The sequence below is a fragment of the Lithobates pipiens genome, unplaced genomic scaffold (assembly GCF_037356315.1).
Source record: "Lithobates pipiens isolate NorthernLeopardFrog02 unplaced genomic scaffold, aLitPip1_a1.2 Scaffold_25, whole genome shotgun sequence".
In the NCBI taxonomy this organism is placed as follows: domain Eukaryota; kingdom Metazoa; phylum Chordata; class Amphibia; order Anura; family Ranidae; genus Lithobates; species Lithobates pipiens.
Window position 1 is genome coordinate 222,985,293 of NW_027507787.1, and position 12,960 is coordinate 222,998,252.

The 12,960-nt window shown below is 45.8% G+C and overlaps 1 protein-coding gene across 4 annotated transcripts in view; it reads right to left on the reverse strand.

Annotated features, from left to right (window-relative positions):
- Positions 1-12,960, reverse strand: part of LOC143930908 (disintegrin and metalloproteinase domain-containing protein 9-like) — a 140,468-nt gene that overhangs the window by 68,814 nt on the left and 58,694 nt on the right. For all 4 annotated transcript variants that reach the window (XM_077455591.1, XM_077455590.1, XM_077455589.1 and 1 more), the window contains exon 4: positions 308-386. In XM_077455591.1, coding sequence (XP_077311717.1) covers positions 308-386 — 79 coding nt within the window. The remainder of the gene's footprint in view (positions 1-307; positions 387-12,960) is intronic.

The following is a 12,960-nucleotide window of genomic DNA, read 5'->3' on the forward strand; positions in this document are numbered from 1 at the left end:
TAAACTAAAGAACACCTCCCCCTATGATATGGAGATGAGGAGACTAGGAGGTGTTCTGTTTTTCTAACACACAGGGACAACACTGCTCCTCCATTGATGCGAATGAGCCTTGTCACCTTAGGACAGGAGGTGTGTTACTGGCAGGATCACCAGGTGGAAACAAAGGGAAAAAGCCTGAAAAAAAGAAAACTGGTGAAGCTACCACATCTAAAGACTGGTAAGGTACAATATATTACATTTCTGTTCTTGGGTTTTGATACACTTTAAATAGAATAGAATAAATACGTAATATGGGGATAACACATACCAATGCACTCCTATTGAGCTTCTGCAGTCCGCCATCTTTGCTGTAGGTAAACAGTTCAAAGTCTTTACTAATAAAGTCCCTGTGGAGAAAGTGGGAGATGGTGATTTCTGATGTAATTTCAGATTTAGAGAGTGAAATGTACAAGTTACAACAGATGATTAACGTGTCATGCTCAGGTAGCACCCTCTACATTAGGTAGGTGCTAGGTTAGGATTTAGGTACATTTAGACAGCTCAGAGACAGTGGCGTAACCAGAACCTTCAGGCCCTGATGCAAGAAACCATGAAGGTCCCCCCTGACCCCCCGGACAGGGCCCTTTCCTCTGAGCCCGGTGGCAGAACAACAGGGCCCGGTCGCAAATGGGTGGCTGCATATAAAGGAACCGATTTCTCCATTTCCCCCTGCTTCTCCTCCTCTCCTTCCCGCAGGCATTCAGCGGCTGCAGGAGGAAAATGGAGAGATCGGTTCTTCTATGTTCCCTCTATGCCAGTGTTTCTCAATCTTTTTGCAGTCAGGGCACCCTTGAAGTATACCTCTAGCCGAATGGGGCTGCACTGCAACCACCCCGCAACTGTGTGCATTGCATGCAGTTGCAGCATAGTGATGATGCATTTAAGGGGCTAAAACAGGTGGTCAGTAGGCAACATGTCGCCTCTTTACTGGATGTCAAATACCTCTGAAAGGCGATCTGAGCATGGATTACTTTTCAGAGGAACCACATTTTTTTGCTGGTAATATGAACAAGCAAGAAAAAAAAAATCAGTTCTGATTGTACACATATAGTGGTTTAGGATTAAACGTGCATACATAAAATGTGCATACATACATGTAAACACACACACACACACACACACACACACACACATATATATATATATATAAACATGCACATGTGCACACACATACATACATACATACATACAGGCATTCATACATGCACATGTACACGCACACATCATACATACATATGCATACATACATGCACACACGCACACACATACATACACACATATAAAACACACATACATACAAATAGCCTTTTCAAAACAAGATGTTGAGTACCGCCCAAAATTTGCGGGTGTGATCCCTGAGCCCCTCTGGGAGGCACCCCATTGGTACACACTTTCTCATATGTGTGTATATATAAGAAACTGAAGGAGACATCACTTCTGGGCTCTGAGGAAGAAGGTATCCCTTTGAAACACGTCAGCCGGCAGTGGCCCTTATAATCTTCTCCATTACCATCTGGAGTCTGTTGTCGTGAGACCGATGGCCATCATCTGAAGGCTTTTTATATTGCGGTTTTCTTGTTCTTTCATGTTTGTGAGTAGTTTTTAATTTACTTTTGTAATAAAATATGTTAAAGGATAATGCACAAGGTCGGTGCACCCTCTTTTTTCTATTTTTCCTTTGACCGCTGGGATACCCCTATCCTTGAGGGCAGCAAGGCCTGAGACGTTGTCCGTTACGAACTCTAACCCAACTGGTTGGCCCACTAGTGCACAGGAGTATTTGTTTTTTGCTAGTGAGAAATATATTAGTACTTCATGTTACCCACTTAGTGCCAGTGACTCTATATTGGAGCCCACTGCTATACAAGGCCTGCCTGAAGACCAACCCTGGAGTCATAGTGGGCAAGGTCTTGCAAAATTAAGTATGGTGGCTTCCCTTTATGCCCAAGGGTGGAATATAGTTAAGGCTTGGTTTACACCACTGTGAATTGGATGTGGTTTCCCCACATCCAATTTGCATGTCAGGAGATTTTGACCGACTCTCTATGGAGCCGGTTCACACATCCCTGGAGTGGCTTTGGTGCGAGCGTATTGCACAGAGGTCCTGTGCGTCTTCTATTCTGTTTCAGTTCCCAATTCAGCCTAAAATTTGGGCTGAAATCGGACTTGAAACAGTGAAAGGAGACGCACCGGACACCCTGCTGTGAGCCACTCTGTTCATCGGTGTGAACCCGGTGTTCTGCCAAGAACTCCAACTCGCCGAAATCTCCAGCCAACCTTACTTCCGGTTAGAGATTTCAGCAATAATAGGAGATTTACATGACTTGGAGTTTTTCGTTAGACCCCCTTGGGAGTGTATACCGTCCAGTACTGAATTTACTGTCTTCACAGAACACCGCTGCTACTAACCAAGAACATGGCTGCCTCCAAGGCGGTGACGTCTTTTTTCCTCCGTACCCGCTGTTCTGTCAAAACAGCTAAATCATCCAGTACCGGACTGTACACGCTCCTGGGGGTTCTGCCGAAAACTCCAACTCATGTAAATCTCCAATTATTGCTGAAATCTCTAACCAGAAGTGAGATTTCAGCGAGTTGGAGTTCTCCAGAAGAAGGCAGAACTCCGGCCTAAAAGTGCAAAGTGGACATATGTAGTACTTTCCCAAAATTCTTTGGTGTCACATGTTGGTGTAGGTAGGAACAGACCTAGCTTTCTGTATGGGTGAGCTACTATATCGGTATTAAGGCCTGCAGCCTAAAAGTGTTGATGCCGCCTGAAGTAAACATCTATTGTGGATTGATCCAGAGTGAAGTGTTCCTTAATACCTCTAGGATGCAATGCTCTTGTTTGTACCTCCAAACTTGCTGATTTTCAATGTATTATATTAATTCTTGAAATTGTACAGATAGCTTGTACTGTCTATCACTATTACAAACCATTTAGGAACTAAATAATTAGTGCCCAACCTTGGCTTGGGGCCGCATGCAGTTGACACTTTCTATATGGCCCTCAGGGTTGGTTTTTCCCTATTGACCCGTAATGCTAACAATTTCTAGCATTCTTATGTAATATGTTAAGAGTCTATGGGGGTTATTTACTACAACTGCATGGTGCAAAATCTGGTGCCGCTCTGCATGGAAACCAATCAGCTTCCAGGTTTTATTGTCAAAGCTTAATTGAACAAACTGAAGTTAGAAGCTGATTGGCTACCATGCACAGCTGCACCAGATTCTGAACTCTCCAGTTTTAGTAAATCCCCCCCTATGTCTCCAATAACATCTAGAGCACATTCACAGCCTCTGACCATCTCCTGTAGCAAGTAGACATGTGCGATTAGTTTCGTATGACCCGAAAATTCGTACGAATTTCCGGAAATTCGTACATTCGTGAGGATCCAAAATATACATTTTTATGCACACGAATTTTGTACGAAATACGATATTTCGTTTACGAATTTCGGATAATTTTATCATAACGAACTTTCGTTATTGTTACGAAAAGTTAACGAAACGAAAAGTTAAAAACACAGGAATTCAGCACAGCACAGGGATGGTGGGGGCCCCTCATAATGATAAATTTATCATAACGAAATTTCATTATTTTTACGAAAAGTTTACGAATCCCAATTGAATTTCGGACACGAATTACGAATTAATTTTAACACGAAATGGAATGAAACTAAACAAATTTATTGACGGCGCACATGTCTAGTAGCAAGCTGGTAGTCTTTGATTGTTTACTGTTGATTGTCTGCAGTCTCTGACAGCTTTCTGTGTCATCGCATTCACTAAATATTAGGCGTGGCCCTTTGGTGATACCAGGAGCCACACTCGAGGCCTTCCTTATCATGAAAGTTGACCACCACTGAATTAAATGAATGAAATGGTTTATACATTTATCGCAAGAGCATGTATCCTTTGAGCTAGCGATACGCTGAGCAAATTTAGCTGGTTCCTGCAGACTGATTGTAAAAAATCTGCGTAGTCTGTTTGTAAAAAAAAAATTACTGTGTGAATCCCTCATGGATAATTTCTATAATATATCTGATATTTTTAATTCCAATGATCACCTGCCACATCTAGTGGCCATAATATGGTATTTTCCTATTTGAAGAAAGAATTGAAAGGGAGAGGCTATATTGGATTTTAATGGTATTGTATACCAACTGAAATAGACAGTCATGAATAAAATATTTGAAAACTTTATTGCAAAAAAATAAATAAATAAATAAATATATATATATATATATATATATATATATATATATATATATATATATATACATTTAACAATTGGATATTAAAGCAGGCAATGATAATCCACAAAATTCTCACAGCACATGCTCTTTCTACTTCATATTATGTTATTTAAAATAGTGTTATTGGTTTTGTGGTGACTAATGTATGCTTTCTTTATTTCATAGTTTATTTCATTAACCACTTCAGCCCCAGAAGATTTGGCTGCTCAATGACCAGGCAATTTTTTTTTTTTTGCGATTCGGCACTGCGTTCGCTTTAACTGACAATTGTGCAGTCGTGCGATGCTGCACCCAAACAAAATTGACATCCTTTTTTTCCCACAGACAGAGCTTTCTTTTGGGGGTATTTGATCATCTCTGCCTTTTTTATTTTTTTGCACTATAAACAAAAAAAAAGCGACAATTTAAAAAAAAAAAAATTACTTTTTGCTATAATAAATACCCTCAATAATTTTAAAAAAAAAGCAATTTTTTTTCTTCAATTTAGGCTGATATGTATTTTTGGTAATAAAAATCACAATAAGCGAATACTGATTGGTTTGTGCAAAAGTTATAGCGTCTACAAAATAGGGGAAAAATTTATGGCAGTTTTATTATTATAATTTTTTAACTAGTAATGGCGGCGATCTGCGATTTCTATTGTGCCTGCGACATTATGGCGGACATATCAGACACTTTTGACACAATTTTGGGATAACTGATAATTATACAGCGATCAGTGCTATAAAAATGCAATGATTACTGTATAAATGTCACTGGCAGGGAAGGGGTTAACACTAAGGGGGCGATCAAGGGGTTAACTGTGTTCCCTGACTGTGTGTTCTAACTGTAGGGGGAGGGGACTGAATATAAGAGATGACAGATCGTGGTTCCTAGCTTTTAGGAACTCACGATCTGCATCTCTTCTCCTCACAGAACAGGGATATGTGTGTTTACACACACACACACACGTCCCTGTTCTGCCTCTCGTACACACGATTGCTCATGGCCGGCAGTCATCGCAACCGCCGGTCACGAGCATCGGCACCCCCGCAGTGCAGCGGGCACGTGCCTCCGGCGGCACGCACGCGCCTGCTATCCCTTTTAAAGGAGCAGACGTACAGCTATGACAGTTCGCAAGATCGTGCCGACCTGCCACAGTCTAATGACGGCGGCTGGTGGTTAACCTCTGTGTATTTGTACAATAAAGCTCCTGAAGAAGCGGTAAATGTGATCCGTGAAAACACGTAGAGCTAATACACAGATGGTATCTACGTATGTTCCAGTCACCACACCACAGAACTAAGGCCGCGTACACACGCGCGGACTGTTGGCCCAACCTTGTCCGCTGAACAGTGTTTGGGCGGACAGTCCGCTCGTGTGTGGGCTTTCAGCGGACAGTTTCAGCGGACAGTTGGACGGACAAGGTTTTACGGAAATTCCGAAAAACTGTCCGCTGAAACCTTGTTTCAACGAACAGTCCGCCCGTGTGTAGGCTTGTTCGTCAAACAAAGTTCCGCGCATGCTCAGAAAGGATTTTCAAGCCGAAAGTTATAATGCAGTGTATAGGACGTCGTATTTTGCGTCCCGTCGTACGTGCCGTTCACGTCATCGCGCACGGTTTCAGCAAACTGTTCGTTCGTCGTGTGTGGCCATGTCCGTCCATGCTAAGTTTGAGCGGACTGTTCGCTCAAACTGTTGGACGGACAAAGTTGGGCCAACAGTCCGCGCGTGTGTACGCGGCCTAAGAATTTTGTTGATTATCATTCCCGCTTCAATATCTGTCTCTTTTTAATAAATGTGTGTTTTTATATATATATACATATATATATATATATATATATATATATATTTATGGTGTGGAGCCCTCTGACCGATACGGATAAGGATGACAAACAAGGTTAACATACACTCGCTTACTTGAAATGGACCTGAAAGTGTGCCCTGGTCTGACGTACGGTATACCAAAATAAGGGGGCATACCTTAGATAGAAAGTGGGTGATAAATGAAATGAATATGAATGGAGTGAAATGAGTACTCTTATGAGGAGTATGATGCTTGAGAAATGCCCTGAAAAAGGGGATGGGTGGGTGGGTATCGCGCACCGGAACCGACGAGGAAGATAGGCGAACGGGCTGGTTATATACTCCACCGGGCTCCTCCCATAATTTCAGGCCACCATACTGGCCTTTCTATTTATGGTGTGGAGCCCTCTGACCGATACGGATAAGGATGACAAACAAGGTTAACATACACTCGCTTACTTGAAATGGACCTGAAAGTGTGCCCTGGTCTGACGTACGGTATACCAAAATAAGGGGGCAAAAACATTCAGGTAGGGGTTGCATTTTATTGATCCAAGTTTGTTACTGGGTGAGCTCGACAAAGGCCTGGGTCATCTCCGCTTGCGGATTGGGTATGTAGCGGGCGAAACAGGTGGACCTCCATCTGCCCAACTTCTTGATAATGTGAGTAGGACAGAGGTGAAGGATACCCGGGAGTATCCTGACACGTTCCACCGGGCAGCGTTCAGAGGTTTAGTGAGAAATGGCAGAAGAGGACTAATTCCTGGTTGATCAGCCAAAAGGGTCAACAGGCGCGTGAGAATGGCGACCGGGTACCAGCGGTTGTTGGACTTATAGAAGTGTATGTCCGAACCCGAGCCAAGCTGCTGCGTCTTGGAGACTGCTAAGTGTAAGACGAAATGGTCTTCGTATCGGACCAGGTAGTGCTCGCACAGCATGCGTGCTGTGAGGCTACAACAAGTAAACTCGCTTGGCCGTAAGAAGCCGTAAAAGGCCAGGTGTATGGCTGCTTGTAAATGACACTAATGTGGAGACCGAAAAGGTGAAGTGGCCAGGATATCTGACATATTTCTAAACGTCCCCTGTGATAGGCAGTCGTTTTGGTGCCGGCCATCGGCTGGCGCTTCTGGATACCGCGCATAACAGCCCGAACGGCGTGGTAAGAAAATAGGAAGGGTACGGTAGGGTCCTGGAGGGACGTGAAATGTTGTACACCGGTCAGGTATAGCCGGATCGTATTAAAGGATAACGCCAACTGCGAGTGGCAGCAGGAAATGAAGGCTATGACTTGCTTGACACGGGACGTCTCTGTACCGTGATACGTGATGAAGTTGGTTAAAGGCCCTCCAGGCTGATTGATAGGCCTTGAGGGTATTGCGGGAAAGGGAGTGATCAATTGAGTTGGGTAGCCGCTAGGAGGTGAGGGGCTAATCCAGGGTCAGTTGAGACCAGTCCGGGATAGCTGCTGATGTTGGTCCGGCTCCGGGTACCTGACCGAAAACGAGACAAGGTTAAAAAGCGGGAGAGGGCTTCCGCTGCCTGATTGAATTTACCGGGGATAAAGGAAGAATGGATGTTGAACTGAAACAACAACAAGAGCTGGACCAGTCGACGTAGGAAGGACATAACCAACAGAGAGGACGCCTTGGCGCAGCCAGGAATTGCCAGTAACTGGGGAGGCCAGGGAGCTGCGAGCCAGAGGTGGCCAAAAAACAGCCGCAAGCCCGTGGAGGCCGCTGCGTTGGTCATCACCTGGGGAGAAAGGGAAGACACGGAGGGAATGAACAGGAAGACGTCATTCCCAGACGATAGGAATTCCTCCCGCATAGCCAGGACTGCTATTGCCGCGGGAACCCGGCTGAGGACTTGCTCTGGATCCTGTGAGAGGGACAGTAAAACCAATAAGTGTGACACAAAGGCGCGACCCTGAGGGATGATGCGCATAGCGAACTCAACATGCCGTGTAGGGACTGTAGGTGTCTTTTGGACGACTAGACTGGAGAATATGCGAGGATATAATATGCCCCTAAAGATGGCAGTTGTGATGGCGAGCATCTGCCGTTGGCTATGGGCTGATGCCTCTGGATGCCCCGTGGTGGGGATCTCGCTGTATGGGCCGTAACGACAGATGGCTCTCCGTGCACTGTAAGGATAAGAAATGTTGAACGCTGGCTAGAAATAGCCTGGGCGTGCTACAGGAAGAAGTCAGTTGCGTGTGACTACATGATCCTGGTGCGGGACGGAAGCTGAACTCAACTGTCCTAAGGAAGAGACGGATAGACAGACAACAGTGAATGGTTTGTAAGAAAGCCACGGGAGACGAGAGGCCAATTAAGTGCTGCTGAAAATGACGTGTAGCCAGTTTGTGTGCCACTGAGAACGTGCTTGCCAATGAATGATTGCAAGAAGTTATGCTAAGTCATGAGCCTTGGCGTGACTAAAGTTGTGTTTAAACATGTGCTTGCGACAATTGCCCGGGAGTTTGTCACTGGAGGTGTATACGTAGTGACTGTGAGCCATTCGTGTTACCGCATGTGCACTGCGAAGACTACAGGAGTTGTGCTTGAATGCATGTTTGGATGCGTGCTTGCGATGATTGCAAGATGTTACCCAGGATGCGTGCTTGCCATGACTGCAAGATGTTATGCTAGGATGCGTGCCTGCAACTAATGCAAGGAGTTGTGCCAGGACTCGTGCCTGCAACGACTGCAAGGAATTATGGTAGGTTACATGGGTAGCCAGGCCGGAAAAGACAGAAGTCCATCCGGTCCAACCAAATCAAAATAAATAAGGTATCACACAACCCGACACCCAATTCTACGCCCGCAGCTGATCCAGAGGAAGGCAAAAAAACCCCAACAGAGCATAGGCCAATTTGCTACAGCTGGGGAAAATTCCTTCCTGACCCCTCGAGAGGCAATCGGATTTTTCCCTGGATCAACTACACCTATAAATATAAGTACCCCGTAATACAACGTACATTTAGGAAGGTATCCAGGTCTTCCCTAAAGCAATCTATTGAGCAAGCCAGAAGTGCCTGCCAGCAATGATTGCAACAAGTTGTGCCTGGACACCTGCTTGCAACGATTGCAAGAGGTCTATGCTCAAATGCGTGCCTGCCATGATTGCAAGAGAACTATGCTCGAATGCGTGCTTGTAATGAGTGCAAGAGGTCTATGCTCGAATGCGTGCTTGCAATGATCGCCAGAGGTCTATGCTCGAATGCCTGCATGCAACGATTGCAAGAGGTCTATGCTTGGATGCATGCTTGTAATGAGTGTAAGAGGTCTAAGCTCGAATGCGTAATTGTAATGACCGCGAGAGGTCTATGCTCGAATGCGTGCTTGCAGCGATTGCAAGAGGTCTATGCCCGAATGCGTGCTTGTAATGAATGCAAAAAGGTCTATGCTCGAATGCGTGCTTGTAACGATTGCAAGAGGTCTATGCTCGAATGCGTGCTTGTAATGACCGCGAGAGGTCTATGCTCGAATACGTGCTTGCAGCGATTGCAAGAGGTCTATGCCCGAATGCGTGCTTGTAATGAATGCAAAAGGTCTACGCTCGACTGCGTGCTTGCAACGATTGCAAGAGGTCTATGCTCGAATGCGTGCTTGTAATGACCACGAGAGGTCTATGCTCGAATGCGTGCTTGCAGCGATTGCAAGAGGTCTATGCTCGAATGCGTGCTTGTAATGACCGCGAAAGGTCTATGCTCGAATGCGTGCTTGCAGCGATTGCAAGAGGTCTATGCCCGAATGCGTGCTTGCAACGATTGCAAGAGGTCTATGCTCGAATGCGTGCTAGTAATAAGTGCAAGAGATCTATGCTCGAATGCGTGCTTGTAACGATTGCGAGAAGTCTATGTCTGGATGCGTGCTTGCAACGATTGCAAGAAGTCTACGCTTGGATGTGGGTTTGCAACGATTGCAAGAAGTCTGCGCTTGTATGTGGAGAAAACAGCGAGACACGCCTAAACGAAGCTGTGTTTCCCTTTTGAAGGCAATCTATAATGAAATGAGGCCGAGGAGCAAGGCCCCCCGGCAGGCATCCAAACATTGAAGAATCAACTGGACCCAAGCCGGGAAGCGGTATGTGACAGTGAAATGAGAGAACCTGCCATGACAGAGATCCGGATCGCCATGCCACAACTTGCGACCGAGCACGAAACGGATTCTGGAGCATGTACTGAAATGAGGCCATTCCTGGGGCACGCCGAGACGAATTTGGTACACCGATGTGACTATTCGTACCGGAACGTGATAGGTGAAATGAAATGAAAAACCCATGACAAAGACAAGAATCAGGGGACGAGCCCTTGAACCAAACAGATGAATCCTGTCTTTGGAGCATGTACTGAAATGAGGCGTAGCAGCTGGGCACACCAGAACGAATCGGTGCATAAGGAATGCGACAGGATTCGAATTGGTGCGTAATAAGTGACAGAAATGATATGCCATGACAGAGACAAGATTCAACGACTGGACTGATGGTTACAACAAAGAATCCGTCTCTGGAGCATGTACTGAAATGAGGCGTAGCAGCTGGGCACACCGGGACGAATCGGAGCATAAATAAACGCAACAGGATTCGAATCGGAGCGTAATAAGTGACAGAAATGATATCCCATGACAGAGACAAGATTCAACGACTGGACTGATGGTAGCAATAAAGAACCCGTCTCTGGAGCATGTACTGAAATGAGGCGTAGCAGCTGGGCACACCAGAACGAATCGGTGCATAAAAATGCGACAGGATTTGAATTGGAGTGTAATAAGTGACAGAAATGATGTCCCATGACAGAGACAGGATTCAACGACTGGACTGTAGGTTACAAAGAATCCATCTCTGGAGCATGTACCGAAATGAGGCGTAGCCGCTGGGCACACCAGGACGAATCGGTGCATAGAGGAATGCAACAGGATTCGAATTGGAGCGTAATAAGTGACAGAAATGGTATGCCATGACAGAGACGAGAATCAGGGACCGTGCGTGAACCTGCGAGTGATTCAGTCTCTGGAGCATGTACAGAAATGAGGCCGAACCCTGGGGCACTTCAAAGCGAATCGGTGCACCAGAGGTGCGACAAGATTCGCGCCGGAGCGCGACTAGTGACAGAAATGATTTGAAACGGTAGAAATGACTGGGAGTGAAATGATTTGACATGAGATAAAATAAGATACATAACATAACTGCATGAATGAAGAGACATATATTCGAACTGGAGCAGACAAAGCGAAACGTGTGGACTGCTTGCCTTGTCGTAACAAGCAGTCGGCTGTGAGTCGAATGATTCGACCGATACTAATAGAAATGCTCGGGCAGACGAATGGTTTCGAATGCCGTACCTGCGAATGAATCGCCTGACGTGGCGTAATCGAACGTGTCGAAAAGTGACAACGACTACATCGAAAATAGAAAATAGTGACATGCGTACGAGGGCCACAGTAAAACATTCGATTTAAAAGAAGCGAGCGGGTCGAGAGTACAGGGAATGTTGATGGTACATCGAAAAACATAATTGAAAAGGGGATGCCGAAGCCAAACCTGCGACAGCCGGCCCAACGTGAAACGACAAATTCGATGGGTACGACGACACTCCGACGGCGAAACCCACGGACGCTGATGTACGGGAAGATGAGTTGTCAAGACGGGAACGAATAACGCGGGAACTCACGAACAGGCTCACTGCATCTGGTCTGGATAGTCGGCCCTTGATGTCTGACGTATCAGATATCGCGCACCGGAACCGACGAGGAAGATAGGCGAACGGGCTGGTTATATACTCCACCGGGCTCCTCCCATAATTTCAGGCCACCATACTGGCCTTTCTATATATACACATACACACACACATATATATATATATATATATTACAATTTTCAAATATTTTATTCACAACTGTTTATTTCAGTTGGTATACGGTACCATTAAAGTCCAATATAGCCTCTCCCTTTCAATTCTTTCTTCACATTGTCGGGACGAAGGGACCATAAGTAAACAAATACTATTGTTATGGCACTCCTCCTCCTCGTATTTTTCTATTTGAGGCATTTCAGGAAAATACCACAGTATAGCCACTAGATGGAGATGATGATCAAAGAAAATAAACACATTAGACTCAATGTGGGGATTATTTGTGAGAGCTGTGTGAAAGCTGAGATATTTGCACAGCAAAATTTTTTATAAAATGATCCACAAACTTGTATGGCCAACGCTACAGTATATCTATAATCTGTTTACCGTATATACTCGAGTATAAGCCGAGATTTTCAGCCTCTTTTTTGAGGCTGAAAGTGCCCCCCTCGGCTTATACTCGAGTCATCGCTGTCTGCCCGCTCGATCAGCGTGTCGAGCAGACAGACAGCGGCCATTCTATTCAAAAGCCGCGCCTCCGGCTCCGCCTTCGCCTGTGATAGGCGGAACACTGAATTTCCCAGCAGCCTGTGTTCCGCCTATCACGGACATCGTATCATCCTCGTACTACGGACGAGGATGATACGACGTCAGTGATAGGCGGAACACAGGCTGCTGGGAAATTCAGTGTTCCGCCTATCACAGGCGAAGGAGGAGGCGCGGCTTTTGAATTTTACAATGGCCGCCGAAGAGGGCACGGGACGGAGGCAAGGCAAGGCAAGGCAAGGCAAGGCACGGCACGGGACGGGACGGAGGCAAGGCAAGGCACGACACGACGGCAAGGCACGGGACGGCACGGGACGGAACGGAGGCAAGGAGGCAAGGCACGGGACGGAGGCTCGGGACAAAGGTAGGCTGGACACACACACACACACACACACACACACACACACACACACACACACACACACACACACACACACACACACACACACACACACACACACACACACACACGGATGGGTG